General features: G+C 34.5%; 3 protein-coding genes across 3 annotated transcripts; 1 reads left to right on the top strand and 2 right to left on the bottom strand.

The window, feature by feature from the left end:
* Positions 1-2: 2 nt before the first annotated feature.
* On the bottom strand, positions 3-1,938 carry LOC132170227 (E3 ubiquitin-protein ligase RHF1A-like; the record flags this gene model as incomplete). The annotated part of the gene is made up of 4 exons (XM_059581163.1): positions 1,407-1,938; positions 260-306; positions 103-165; positions 3-24 (listed from the first exon to the last, which is right to left on the bottom strand). Coding segments are annotated over exons 1-4 (291 nt in total), but the record flags the coding sequence as incomplete, so codon positions are not given.
* A 3,070-nt stretch (positions 1,939-5,008) lies between these two features.
* LOC132190169 (DEAD-box ATP-dependent RNA helicase 58, chloroplastic) lies at positions 5,009-9,220 on the top strand. The gene is made up of 10 exons (XM_059605073.1): positions 5,009-5,329; positions 5,460-5,553; positions 5,726-5,839; positions 5,964-6,086; positions 7,009-7,113; positions 7,507-7,665; positions 7,768-7,836; positions 7,915-8,004; positions 8,397-8,537; positions 8,794-9,220. Exons 1-10 carry the CDS (start codon positions 5,037-5,039, stop codon positions 9,055-9,057), a joined length of 1,452 nt encoding a protein of 483 aa, XP_059461056.1. The 5' UTR covers positions 5,009-5,036; the 3' UTR covers positions 9,058-9,220.
* Positions 9,221-10,100: 880 nt separating this feature from the next.
* On the bottom strand, positions 10,101-13,416 carry LOC132185262 (eukaryotic translation initiation factor 5-like). The gene is made up of 2 exons (XM_059599060.1): positions 13,312-13,416; positions 10,101-12,165 (listed from the first exon to the last, which is right to left on the bottom strand). The coding sequence occupies exon 2, from the start codon at positions 11,805-11,807 to the stop codon at positions 10,368-10,370; it is 1,440 nt and encodes a 479-aa protein (XP_059455043.1). The 5' UTR covers positions 11,808-12,165; positions 13,312-13,416; the 3' UTR covers positions 10,101-10,367.
* Positions 13,417-15,307: the final 1,891 nt, after the last annotated feature.

The raw sequence follows: 15,307 nt of genomic DNA, 5'->3' as shown, positions 1-15,307 counted from the left end.
TCCACTGCAGCTAGAAGCCCTTGGCTACAGAAGCAGAATTAATCAGTGATACTCAAAAGAGAGAGAAGAAGGGCAGAGATCTATTCACAATGAATTATATACCTGGCAGGATCTTTTAAGATAACAAACTGGCAACATATAGGACACTCTTCACTTCTTTGAGACCTACAAGAATAAATGAGTTCAATTAAAAAGAACTCATGGAATTTGTTTGTGTGTGTGTGTGTGCCGGGGGGTGGGCGTAAATTTATTAGATTACCATTCAAGAATACAATGAAGATGATATTCATGTTTGCAACTGGTAATCTGAAACAGGAAACAAGGTCAGAGGTGTTAAAATTCCAGTTAAGAGTTGAACCCAAGAGTAACTATATCTAAGCTGCAAGTTTTTAGAAAAAGCAGGCATCTTTCGATTCATGATATGAATATATATTATTTTTGCATCAGTCTTCTATACACGCATTCTTTCTTAACCAAAGCACATATTTGGCCACATGGAGCAATTTAATATCGTGACCGAACAAGTAATCAACCGGAGCAAATAGGACAATACCTAATTGATGCAAGAATAAGTTTCAATTGTTTGTATTCAATATCCCAAATCCTCTTACCTCCTCTGGTGAAATATTTGTCTAGGAAACGTAATATTTCCATTAAAAATCCCCATCAGTTTATTTTAGTGCCTCAGTCTAAAGGGATCCATTCTCCTGATCCTGTTAAATGGAAGAATTTTCCTAGATTTCACAATGATATACCAACTCGCATTAGACAGATCAGATCACATTTGTCCATCGTCACCTCTAAATTACAACAAAACATATTCTTTTTTTTTTGATAAGTACAACAAAACATATTCAGAAAGCGAAAATAGGCAACCAGAAATCAGAGGATTGATCTGAATAACATATCCCACTTATCACATAATTTTAAAACCAGACATTGATCATCATGACCAAGTTGCGTTCAAAAGCCCAACGCAACACCCACTAACAAAGGAAAAGAACATCAAACCAATATAATAGTATCCTCATTATTCAACAGCCCAAGTCCAAGTCTAAATTTGTGTAATTTTCCCTCCTTCTGTTCCACTATAAGTAGAGGCAGTTCATGAAGGATCACTAAGCTTAGCATATTGAAAACCCTTTTCCTCTCCCTTATAACAACAAACCGACAAACAAAAAAACAAACAAAAAAAAACTACGATTTTCAGTGTCAGAAACACAAAACCCATGATCTCCCTCAATTTAAAAAAAAAAAACAAAAAAACAAACAAACAAACCCATTCAAACCCACGCGCTATAGTTACACAAACAAATAACCAAAACAGAAACACAAAACACAGTCTAATGACAGAAAAAGATAGTAAATTTAATGATGACGATTATAATGGTAATGTGATGACATACAGTGGCAGGGTCGGCGGTGGTGAAAGGCTCCAGGCATATACTGCAGCCGTCTTCAAAGGCGTCCTCAGGAGCTCCAGAAGAAGAAGATGCGGCTGACACCACTGGGTTATCCAGAGAAGAAGAAGAAGAAGAAGAAGAAGGGAAAGTGATGTTCGCCATTGTGGGTATGTGTGGCTGAGTGAGCTTGAAGATAATAGATGAGAGAGGTTGAGAATTTTATGGAGAGGAGGAAGGAGGAGTTGATGAAGAAAAGAACCCTAGAAGGAAAAGTATTAGAGAGAGAGAGTAAATAGTCAAAGAAAAGAATTGTGGAGAGAAGAAGAAAAGGCAGAAAACGCAGGGGAAAATCCGATTCAGACGGTTTGGGTCTTTGATGAGAGAATCAATCTCATTTATTTAATTATTAATTTCATTATTTACTTTTAAGTTTTTAACCAGTTTTGGATTTCTTTAAGGAAAATTGTATTAAAAGTCCAAGTCTTTTTTGCCTTGATTTGGACAAAGTCTTGAGTTTTACTCACTTGATAAATAAGCTATTTTCTTAAATTTTTCGCTCCCTCTTTAACAGAAAAACTTATCACTTGTCATGTTTATCTACCTCAGAACTTGCTATTGAGATAATTATGTAAAAAAAATTAAAAATTAAAAAAGAAAAGAAGAAGAAGAAGAAGGATGGAGGGTCTATAAAGGCATGCCATGGATAGTTGGGGAGGCCTACTCTCACCTACCCAACACAAGGGGAGTTGTCCACAAAATTAAAATGACAATTTTATCTCTCTAAAAGACATTAATTGAATATTCTCATTTTCATTTGAAATAGAGGGTATCCTCTTCCATATAAAGGTGGGGTTGAGATTTGACGCTTTCAAATTATTTAATTGCAAAATAATTTGGAATGTTATTTACTATTATCTTATATCTAGCTAGTGCTTTTAAGTGCAATATCCACTGCATATCAATCTTTGTCGCTCCAATGTACAAAATTATTATCTTCACAACTACATGACATTGTTATACGGCTTCGAACTTATGTAAATGCATTCGGACCTTCTCTTTGAACCTTTTGGATCTTCTCGCAAAAGGGGTTGGCGGCGCATGTAGCCCAGAGAGAAACTACCATAAGGTTTGATCAGTGCAGTAGAGTCGTCGAACCAAAAGGGCACATATCCATTGATATAGGGATGAAAAAGCATGTAGAATTGGCAAGTGTCAACACATACGACAACCATCGGTGTTAGGACTTTCAATGATCAACCTTGCAAACCTTATTATAGTCTTAGACTTCCATAATCAACTTCGAGAAACCAAAGCAACAATGGCGAAAGTCGCATGGCATTTGGAGCCGGTGGTAGAAATTGCAAGTGGCATGTGCTAGAGCAAACGGGTTCTTAATTTTTGTCTAGTGCAAAGCTAATCGCAGCGAAAAACACTAAATAAATGCTCAAGTAATAAAAATTGCACATACGACGAAATGATCATTATTAGAAGCACAAACAAAACAACATTTCTAATACCGTGTAGAAATTTATGTCAAATATAAAGTAGAAGAATAATGTGGAAACATAGAGAGATAAAAAGACGAAGACTTTGGAGGTGGTTAAGTCTTCGAGGTCTAAGTCTACCATTGATCAAAGGTTGTTAAGGCTACATCACTATTATATATATATATATTAATTACATAACTATTATATTTAATTGAATTACATTTGTAAGGTGTTTATAGATAAATTAAGTTGTGGTAAATATGATAAGATAAACCAAATAAAGTAAGGTGTTGATGACAGACCTACAAAAAAGAAATAAATAAATAAAGGCTTAGTATAAAAAATAGCTTAAGATGAAAAATAGTCTAACATTTTTAATTGTTTAAATTAGAAACTTATATCCCTATTTGTTGTAAAACTTATGTAGTTTTTGAACAAATCCCATTTTCTTGATTGTTTGCGAAGATGCTATTGACTGAATACAAACAAAAAATAGCATAATGCAAGTTATATAATATATATTATTTTTAGATCTATTATTGTTAATGATTTCTTCTTCTTTTTTTCTTAGTTTCACATAGCTCAAATAATGTCACAAATATCCATTACCGAACATGTTATTGGTGATGTATATGATAAATTTCAATTGTTTAGCAATTATTTAAGGAAGATTAGTGTTTGGAATTAATGGGAATTTTATAACTATCATAAGATGTTTGTCATTAATTCAAATCTTATTATTTATGGTCAAACTTTTTATATAATATAGACTTATAAAAACCCCAATAAAGGAGAAGAACAATATGTTGTTAACAAAAAAAAAAAAAAAACCAAAGGCCAAATATTTTATTCAAACAAAATTTCCAATCATAGTTATTTTCAATTTTAACATTAAATTAGAAGATAAATACTTGTTTTTGTAAATTACACCATGCAACCTTAATCACGTTTCATTTGATTCTTGGATGTTAGGTGGAAGCTTACCTTACACTCCACGCTAGGATGATAATTGATAAATGACCTTCAATGAAGCAATGCTAACTCGGGCCCTACTCTTAAATAATTAGCATAAAAATATATTCAAAACGTACAACCATTCAAGAACATTTTTTTTTTTTTTAAATAATAATAATAAATAAAAAAAAGGGCTATGATGCTAGGTCCTACTTATATATATATATATGGGTCTTAGCCATTGATATCATATATAGATAAATGTAAAATTGATCCATATAGTGTGAGATTTTGACAAATAACTTCACAAGGATTAAAAAGTGTCTAAACACTCACCATGGTACAAAAAAAAGAAAAAAGAAAAAAAAAAAAAGCCGTTAGAAAATTTAACACAATTTGTTAATGAATGATATCAACACCAATCATATTATAACACATATTATTTACAATAAAAATAAAAATGATTAAAAACCAAATACAAAATATATTAAAAAAAAAATTGAGGGTGTTGTCGAGCCACTCCTTTAGCCAAATAGGAGTGGCTTGACGATCCCTTAATTTGGCTAAAGGGGTGGGTTGATAATCCTTTAATTTTCTTTTTGTCATACAAGGCAGTAGAATCACCCTCAATGAGATGGTTTGACCACCTCCTATTTGGTCAAAGAAATTTGATCACTTCCTCAATTTTTTTAAATAAATAAATATATATATATATAGATAGATATATATAAGTTACGAGTCCTGATTAGCACGTCGTGCGTGGCACGCCCACGCACGACAGTGCAAAATTTTTTTTTTTTTTTTTTTTTAAAAAATTTTTTTTTGCACGCGGCGTGCTATATTACATTACCCATAAGTTACACATGTTTTACTATAATAAATGCCTGAGTGACTCATTGACAAATTCTATCAACCTTTTTAACCCCCTATAAACTTATTTATTTATAAAAGAATATTAGTCGCCTTTTAATCCCTAAAAAAAAAAAATAAATAAAATACTCATCAATTTTTCATTTTTCCCTGTCCGGCTCTCTGTTCACGTTCACCGTTCCCTAAAAACACCCAACTTAATCGGACGGCTGTTTATTTCGGGCACGTGGCACTTTCTGTACTGCGCTTATAGACAGCTATTCCCATCTATAATCATCACCAATCCCATTTCATGGCTGCTCTGGCTCACACAGAAACTCTAATGGCTACTCTTCCAGCTATTCATCTTCTCTCTCATTTCCCAACTATAGGCCCCGAGACAACCAGCCCTGGGGCTCGTTTTCTCTTCCAATTCCAAAACCCTAACCCTAACCCTAGAACCCCGTGCTCCATTAGCTTCCCCAACCGAGCTCCTCCCTGCCCCATTTCCAAAACCGGGCTTTCACGAGCACTTCCCAACTATTCCTCTGTACCCACAGAATCCAATCCCAAAAGGGACGCCTCAACTATCCGAGAAATCTGCGAAGGCCACGTTCCCGAACATGTATTACGCAGGTCTAACACTGTTACTCTACTTGAATGTGTTGTGCTTTCTATAGCTATACAATTTGTAAATGAGATATTGGAAATGGTTTTCTCGTTGCAAACAATGCAATCAGACTGATGTAAACTTTTCATTATATAGGGCAGAGGAGGTTGGGTATGTTAGACCAACGGATGTACAGCTTCAAGCACTGCCAGTTCTGTTTTCGGGTCGTGATTCTATACTTCATGCGCAGGTCTAATCTGCCCATTGGAACTGATTTTGCAATTTGATTATTGTTTTTGTGTGAATTTATCATGTTTGTGCCAATGTGTACAAAGTAACCCATGAATGAACGAATGAATGGATGGATGTTTCTGGGTTACTGATTAGACTTTATGTGGTGCTTGTTTCTTTGGGTCCTCTAGACAGGTTCTGGGAAGACACTGGCATATCTGCTTTTGATATTTTCTGTCATAAACACTCAAAGATCTGCCGTGCAAGCAGTAATAGTAGTGCCTACTCGGGAACTAGGCATGCAAGTAAGAAATGTCGTTGATGATTTTTCTGACTTAAAATAATTTTTAGTTTGTTATTTTTTGGACATATTTATTCTTGCTTACTAATGTTATATTGCAATATTGTTATTTGTTTCCAAAAAATAAGGTTACAAAAGTTGCTCGGATTCTGGCTGGGAGGCCTATGGAACTTGAATTGGAGCAGAAGGGGTGTACAGTCATGGCTCTGTTAGATGGAGGAATGCTAAAAAGACACAAGAGTTGGCTAAAGGTTATGTGCATTCTTGTTATCATATTCCAAGTCTCGTGGCTTTGATACTAATCAAATAGAGGCCAGTAGTTGATAAGGTGTTAATGGCTGTTGCTGCAACTTTGTGTTCCATGTAGAACATTTTGAAGGAACTTTAAATATCATCACTTCCTTCTTTTCAGAGGGAATATGTGAAAAAATAAGCTTGAATTGATTAGGTTGCCTTCACTCTCAGAGTGTCTCCCTGTGATAGATTTTGATTGCATGATTTTTTTTCCTGGTGCCACTTTTGGAAGGAATGAAATAACATGTTATAATAAGAAGTTGTGGAGGGGAAGGACTCTTGAGACTTGGTTGATTACTTGATTTTAGGCATCTGGGATTCCACTCACAAAAAAAGCTTGAATTTCAGGCGTTCACATTTCAAGGAAAATCATATTAGTGATTAGGAGTTTCTATCTAAATCTTATACTGTCTGATGACTAGGTCTTAAGCTAGACTGGATCGGTGGATGATGAATCTAATTAATTATTAGTTTCATTTGCATCTAGGTGGATTCATATGCAGACTCATGAATGACTTTGTAATGTCTTTTTAACTAAGCTTTTTTCCTAAAATTTTATTGGTAATGTAGGGGATGTACTAGAGGTTGCACTAATGTATATGATTCACCCAAGGCTCTCAACTTGAACCAGTTGCAATTTTGTTTTGTGTGTGTGTTTTTTTTTTTTTTTTTTAGTTTTCATAGCATTTCTTTGACTGATATGGACATTCTTTGCCGGACACTGCAATTTTGTTTTGTGTTTTTTTTTTTTTTTTTGGTTTTCATAGCATTGCTTTGACTGATATGGACATTCTTTTCCGGTTACTGATAGTACTATATAATCCAAAAGAAGATTATGCATATCTGCAGAGCAATTTATTGATTGCATAAAATTTTCAGGCGGAGCCCCCTACAATAGTGGTGGCAACAATAAGGAGTTTGTGCCAAATGCTTGATAAGCAAATCTTAAAGCTTGAATCAATGAGGGTGCTGATAATTGATGAGGTAATTGAAATATAATTTTGTTTTTCGTTAATGGAAACTCCTCGTGTCAAAGTTTTGGTTAAAAAAGTTGTAAAGGAGTGGTTATACTTTAAAAATGTTTAGATGAGAGTCTTCCCTACATTTTTAGACATTGTGATTTTGTGGAGCAAGAATATGTGTTTTATTGGGATTTTAAGACAGCAAGGGTAGGCACTTATTTGCATTAGAAGATTATTTTGTTCACTTAACTGTCAATTGAGGTGGTTCCACGATATTTCTGAGGCAAATTTGACTTGCATTGTTGTGTTTGGTGAATTATTATTAAGGGAACGAAAAAAAAAAAAAAAAAAAAAAAAGGCTCTGCTCAAATATTCTTTTACAATGAGTGACATTTTATATTCCCTATTATGTTAGGTTGATTTCATGTTCAATTCTTCAAAAGAAGTCAGTTCTCTTCGAAAGCTTTTGACCTCATATTCATCACTCAATAACCGTCAGACAATTTTTGCCAGTGCATCAATCCCCCAGCACAGACGATTTTTACATGATTGTATACAGCAAAAGTGGACCAAGGTTTGCTGATATAATTCTTGTTTCTGTGTTAACTTTGTTGGGATTTGACATGTACCGTCTCTGGTTTCCTATGTCATATTATGATTTTGTTACAATATACAGAGTGATGCGGTTCATATCCATGTCAATCCAATTCACCCCATGCCATCATGCCTACATCATAGATTCGTGGTAAGAAATCTTTAGAATATAAAAGTTTCTTCATTGTGCTTCTCATTTAAAATGTGCTAATACTGTGTTGCTTAACAGATATGTGGCAAAACCAGAAGGCATCAAACGTTGCTATCGTTATTACATTCTGATGCACCCGAGTCTAGCATCATCTTTGTTGGCGAGCAGGTCTGCAGCACACATCCTTCTGCGTATTGGTTACTTAAAACTGATGTAGTCATTAAATTTATGTTTGGAGTAGAATTGAAATTTGTTTAGAACATAAGTATTCTACATAATTATGTCAATGATTTATCTGAAGTTATATACAACTAGGCATGAGACACACAACCTATTAGATATTGAGTTATTTTAATCAATTTTCCTTAAAGCAGGCTTTTTGAATCCCTGTGCATTAGGTATGAAAAAGACCAGGTGCAGGTAGAACTTTGAAGCTAGTAATCCGGTGGCAGGGTTGCATTAATATATATTGGATGTAATAATTATTTACTTGTCTCTTTTGAAATAAAGGAGAGGATTTCTCTGGTAAATTGATATTGGTATCTTATCTGCTTATTCAGTCTGAGAAGTCAAAGAAGGCTGGAAATGTTCCATCAACAACTTTATTAGTTGATTTCTTGAAGGCTTCATATGTGGGTTGTTCAGACATCCATCTTCTGGAAGAAGACACGAACTTCAATTTACGAGCAGCTTATCTCGGGGTAAGTAAAGTTCAGTTCCACTATGGATGAATATTGGAGATGGTTCTTTTTTGAATTATGGGAGTTTAATCATGGAGGTTACACAAGATGCAGTAATGTTTCGGTAAAATTGTCATATGATGATGATACCTTGTCTAGTTCTTTTAAGAAAGTGGAAAGGATGATCGTTTTAATCTGTGAATTGTCAGATAAGCAATTACTTGTGGATAAAACACAAAAATCCACATGCTCTGATAAATCCATTTTTTCAATGCAGGAAGTGAGACAAGGAGGAAACTATCTTCTAGTAGCAACAAATATAGCGGCTAGAGGGGTTGACCTACCAGAAACAACTCATATATACAACTTTGATCTGCCAAGAACTGCTGTAGATTATCTTCATCGAGCGGGAAGAACAGGTAGGAAACCATTTTCAGACAACAAATGTATTGTTACCAACATTATAATGTCAGAGGAGCGATTTGTTTTGCAAAGATATGAAAATGAATTGTTGTTTAACTGTGAAGAACTTATTTTATAGACTTCATGTTTATTTCATTTTATACAAAATAGAAACCCAACCCCTCCACCATAAATTTGGCTAACTTGGCTTTGAGACAAAGGTTAAGAGTCTTCTGTAGTTGGTTTTAATTTGGATCTGCCTTTTTCATATGCGAAGTTATAAATGGAATCATTTTGGGAATCCTTCTATGAATTGCTTTTCTGTATTATAATACAATGTCTTTCCTATTTATGGACAACTAGGGCTTTGTTCGTTAACCTTATCAAAAACTTGCTTCTCTTTTCTCTTCTCAAACACGAACTCAAGGTATCTGAGGTATGACTTTTTATAAATTCACTCCTTCGATCAAATAGATCATTAATTTTTAACATCTATCATAAATTTTTTTTTTTAAAAAAAAAAATCATTAAATTTTTTTTATCCGCAAAAGATTTAAATGGGATGTGCACTCTGACTTTTAGTCGCATTTATACGATCATCGGCGGGTACTTGAGCTATTACACTGTAAAAAGAACCACATTGAAGCAAACTGTTTTGTCTTTGGGCAGCTTCCAAGAACTATTGTGACGAGAGTAACACACAGTATCCATGCAACCCAAACATGAAAGAAAAAAAAAAAAAAAAAGTTAAATACTAAAAACCCCTTTAAGGTTTGGACTGTTTATTTTTTCTCCCAAGGTTTTGATTTGTTTTACAAGATGTATAAGTTATTTTAATAAAGACCAAATTGCTTATTCTATCCGTTGACCAACGAAAGTCTACATCACTGATACATGAACCAATTAATATTTTTTTTAAATAAAAAATTTAATTAGGTGGCTTATACTAGGTGACAAATTTTAATTGGTTCACGTCAACTTCAGTTAAGACAACTAACCTAACGATCAATGAATGAAATAACCAATTTAATTTTATCAAAATCACATGTACTTTTGATACAAATCAAAACTTAAGAAAAAAAATAAAGTATCTTAACCCTAGGAGGTTTTTAGTATTTAACCCAAAAAAAAAAATTCCAAATAGAAAGATAATACAAATGCATAATAAAACCAAACTTCATAGAAACCAAACGGCAGACTCAATTTAACACAACATAAATAAAAGCATTTATCGTCTTTAGGTCAAACAGGCAAGCCAACTCAAATTAAACAACAAAAGCAAAGCATTGGGCAGCTGACAGGCTCAGAAAAGCCAGCCCAATGCTTATCCTTTTATTTCCAGACACCAAGACAGACATCAACGACGGAATAAAACACAAATTAAACCATTTAATTTCCATTGAGATAGATAGTAGTAGAAGTAATGTAGGCAAAGTAGGGCGTTCAGGATCACTCCTCTTCTGACTCGGACTCAGCATTCTGAAGCCACTGAATAAAGGGCTCAATATTCTTCCAAATCCGGGAGGTTTTGTTGCCACCAACCAAACCCTGCTGGTACCACTCGAATACAGACGACTCCTCCAACAGATCACCGTCATAAAGTGCTTTCAGAACCAATGCCACCTCCTTAGCAGCCTCGGGACTTGCCTTTGCAGAGAAAGACTCCAAAGCGCGCAACAGAACCATCTGAGATCCCTCCTCTTGAGTGGCTGCTGCCAAGTAGTTCTTCTTTTTGGCCACATCTTTTGCGAACCCCTTTCCAATGCCCCCAAAGAGAGCATCAAACAGGGCATCCATGACTTCTTGGGAATTCCCAGTGAGTGATCCCAAAAAGGATTTCAGCTGGCTTGCAGAGGAACCCTTCTTCAGGAATTCCCTTATGGCGTCAACAAGGTTCCCGTGGGCACTACTGTGACCGTTGCTGTGTCCATTAATCTCCGTTTTCCCTTCGCACCCCGGAGAATTCTTTGCAGACTTTTGCTTCTCTTCATCGAGTTTCCCATGGGCACTAGTAAGACCGTTGCTGTGTCCATTAATCTGAGTTTTCCCTTCGCGTCCTGGAGAATTCTTTGCAGACTTTTGCTTCTCCTCTTCTGTAGAAAGCATGACCATATCAGCAGTTACAGCACTCAACTGTTCCTGGATGCGCTGCCGAGCTGCCTGCAATGAAGTGTCTGTCTGCCACTGGACATCATCATCATCATCGACTGCTTGGTCATTCTCATCAGCCTGGCTGTAAGTTGGGGAGTGATCCTCATCAGAGCTATTGCTTTTTTTCTTAATTGATGCTTTGGAAGCAACATCCTTTGCACTACCAGAGGTGCCTTTCTTCTTCACTACCTCCTTTTTATGCTTCTTCTGCTCCTCATCAGCAGCCTCCCCTTCCTTAAGCCGCTCCTTCTCAGCCCTCCTCATTGCCTTCTTGTCTTTTGATCCCTTCTTTTGCTCAGGCGGGTTCTTGACAATAAATGTTGTAAGCTTGTCCCGCATATCAACATCTGAAATAAATCCACATGCAGCGCATTTCAGGGTGATCATCTGCGTCTTAGTGATCAGTATCTCAGTCTCGGGGTTGCCACAGCCATAGCATTGAACATATTTCTTAATGAAGTTTTCAAGAAGTGCGGCAAGCTTTGCAGTGTCATGGGCACCATTAACAAGGGAAGTTCCAGTCTTATCGTCAAATTTGGACTGTGCTCCAAGCTCACAACCGAAATACTTTGTGGTGTAAGAAGCAGGTCTAGCAAGAGCCTTTGCAATCTCAACCATGTTAACCACATTAGTTTTGATTCCATTTCCTCTACCTTCAATCTTCGTTACCATTCTTGGCATCTTATACCTATAGAAAGCATCATCACGGTTTGAAGCACCAATGTTTTGTAGTGCCATCTTGTTACTACAGTCTACAGTCAGACTGGTGGATTAAGTTTCTCAGAAGTGGCACAAATCAGATGCAGGTTTTCTTGTGACCAGAAATCCTCCTTTACCAGTAAAGTTAGCAATTGGAAAAGGACGCATAAACTGGCAACCCAAACAGTGTGCACTGTAGCCTTCTGATAAGCCAAGATGCATGCATCCAACTTTATCAACAATATGTCCGTTCTTTTTCCTAGACGTAGGACAGTACTCACCAAGTAACCCAATTGATGACAAAAAGAAAGTAGCCTGTTCAGACATAAAAGAAGCTTCGAACTTAATACCCTCCACTTTAGCGAGCTGCAAAATAGCAGATTAAACTGCCAATCTCCTGAAATCAAATAACATAATTATTTTACAATGATTAAACTATTTCATAAAAAGATTGCAAACATAAAACACTAATAAACAGACTACACAAGGTTTTCATCCCACGCTTTCTTTGTTTCGATCCTTATTTCTTGCACACTAGATGATTTAAATAAATCAAGAGCACAGATTTATAAATTGATACACCACCAAGAGCTGAAAGTAAGATCTAATTCATACACAAAAATAAGATTCACATTAGTGGGGATCCTAAATTATCAATCGACCATCACTTCATAGAAAATAGAAACAGAAACTATCTTAGCATCATTTAAAAACTCAAATCTGAAAATGGTAAGGTTATATCGACATATATAAGTTCAAGGCCCAATTACAGCCAAATTTTTTCCACACAACAGGCGTGCAACCATTTATGCCATTTAGACAAACAGATTGATAAATACATCAATCCACACAACATTTTTGATGAACCAAGCACAATAATCAATCAATATCTTTCTAATTACTTCATGTCAAACTCTTCTCATGTAATACAAACCGTTTTCATTACACACTGTTTGAAAAATAACCAGAGAATCAAAGCATTTATCACCTTGGAACCCAGTGTTTGAAAAACAAAAAAATCAAACATAGAATAATAAAACATTAACAAAATATAAATGAATAAACAATAAAAATCCAGCACTAAAACGAATTTCATAGATCGGAGGAGCTTTCTCTAAAAAAAGCCAACTCGAACCACCAATCCCAAAGTTCAAATCAGCGGAATCCAACAACACGGAGATTTAACCACAATGAATATCTATTACAATCTTATTCATCAATCAATTAATCAAGAGTTCAGATCCATAACAAGCAGAAAACAATAATCAATCGTCGAAATTTAGATCAAAAACCTAAATACCTAAAAAAAAAAGCGGACAACAGATCTACAACAAGCCCACTACAAAAACAAGGACCTGTAATCATAAAACGCAATACATAAGCTCAGATCAAGCGAATACCATTACAATCGACGATCAAAATCCACAACTATGCAAAATAAATTCAAAAAGCAAAATTATATACCAAAAAAAAAACAAAAACAAAAAAAAAAGGGAAAGCCAGTGAAAACCTAGAAGACGATGAGGAAGAAGGGAATCGTTACCTTCTAATTGGATGTGAGAGATAACTTCGAAGAAGAAGGCAAAGACGTCTCGCGCTTTGCTTTGCGCAGGGCAGTGTTGGAATATTGTGGAAACAATAAGAAAGGAGCAGGGTATTTATAGATGCGACAAGCAGAGAGCCTAAGAAACCCTACGCGTCACGGCTTTAGGGCAAACTCAGCTCCTTAATAAACTTATACTAATTTAAATGCAATTTTCTTTTCTTATTTTACGGTCTTGTCCTTGTTTAGAAAGACCCAAAAAAAAAATATATATTTTTTGAATTAAATTATTTTTCTTAAATTCAATTTTTAAAATTAATAACATGTGATAAGTAAACATTTTTTTTATATATATAATTAATAAAAAATAATATTTGCTTGTTATAAAATATTATCCATTTAGAAAACATTTTTTTCTCTCTTTTTTTTTTCTTCTTCATGTTTCTATTTTTTTTATTTTGAATGATTAAATTTTATTAATTAAAAATAAAGAGATAAGGATTCGAATGAGAGAGGGGGGAGGTATAAGGTATTCCATTGTCACAATCATGCCACGTCATGGACACATGGCCATTGATAACATTTCGACTTTTTCCTAAACATTAACTTGGCGGTCAAAGAAACTAAGGTATGAATTTGTTGAGTGCTAGCTACATTGTCAAAGCCAAAAAAATAGAATACTTGCATGCAAAGAAAGAGGGTAAATAGAAAATACATATGATATTTTCATATTACTCTTATAGATATATTTTGTCTAATAGATATTTATCAAATTATCATAATTGTTGAAGTAAATTTTTGTAAGGCCGACTGAATTGGACAATGGGTGCTTACAAAATAAGGAGAAACTTATTAGAAAAATGTCAACTCCCAAAAAACTGTGGAGCTTCCAATACTTAAGTCAATAAAAATAATAATTGTGACCCGTTTAATGCAAAATTTCTTGGAGGTGATCTTTTGTAGAGTTTCTAGTTGTATGCCATATGAGAGGGGTTGTAACTATGCAAGAGTTGTATGATCATTTGCCATGCATTGAGATATTTGGATGGGACCCATGATAATTGATATCCATATTAATAGTCATATGCGTAAGATTTGATTATCTTTTATAGTCTATCTCATTTGCTATATATAATCATTCAATAAAGAATTAAATATGTAGCTTTATCGGATTCTTTTCGATGATGAACGTAGGCTTTAAAGCCAAAACCATTCTAACTTATGTATTCGATAATTTCTCTCTCCACTTTTGCTTTTCTCATATATTTTATTTTATTATTTTTTAAAAAATAATGATCATTTTCCATGACAATATATTTCTTTTGTTTTGTTTTTACATGAAAATATAAACTTTTCACAGTAAAAACACCACCAAAGATGATATATATTATTCTAAACTTGATGATAACTTTTAGAAAGTTTTTTTCCATTATTCTTCGGGAGCGGGGGGTGAGATATGTTCGGGGAAGTTTTTCAAGATACTTTTCTTGTCAAAATGCAGAAAGCATAGAAGTTCCGTAAAGATCTTGAAACTTCTACAAGCGTCTATACAAATATTAATTACTTCTCCATCTTATTAATTGTTATTTCTGTCAAATTACAATTATTATGATCATGATACAATGGCAATATTGGAATAGAATAATTAGAAAAATCATTTTCACACACATCCACTGATCCACACCAAGCGATCAATAGTACTTTAATGGTCTCACCGGTCTAATAGTATTTTAATTATCTCATTAGTCCCTAAGGGATAACTCAATCGGTTATAGACCATGCCTCATGAAACGAAGATCATTAATTCGAATCTAAATATATAAATACATATGCAAACATACAATTTAAAAGGGTTGAAAATCTAAATAAACTCGTCCTCTTTTTCCCCATATTCACAAAGTAGCAAACTTTAACATATAAAATGTCTTGCGGGTTAAAAAACTTCCTCCAACTCGACTAATAAAAATCATTTTCTTTTTGCATATGAAAAACATTT

This window comes from Corylus avellana, chromosome ca1 (genome assembly GCF_901000735.1).
Source record: "Corylus avellana chromosome ca1, CavTom2PMs-1.0".
NCBI classification, from domain to species: domain Eukaryota; kingdom Viridiplantae; phylum Streptophyta; class Magnoliopsida; order Fagales; family Betulaceae; genus Corylus; species Corylus avellana.
The sequence above is the reverse complement of the archived record's forward strand: the minus strand, read 5'-3'. Positions and strand labels throughout refer to the sequence as shown.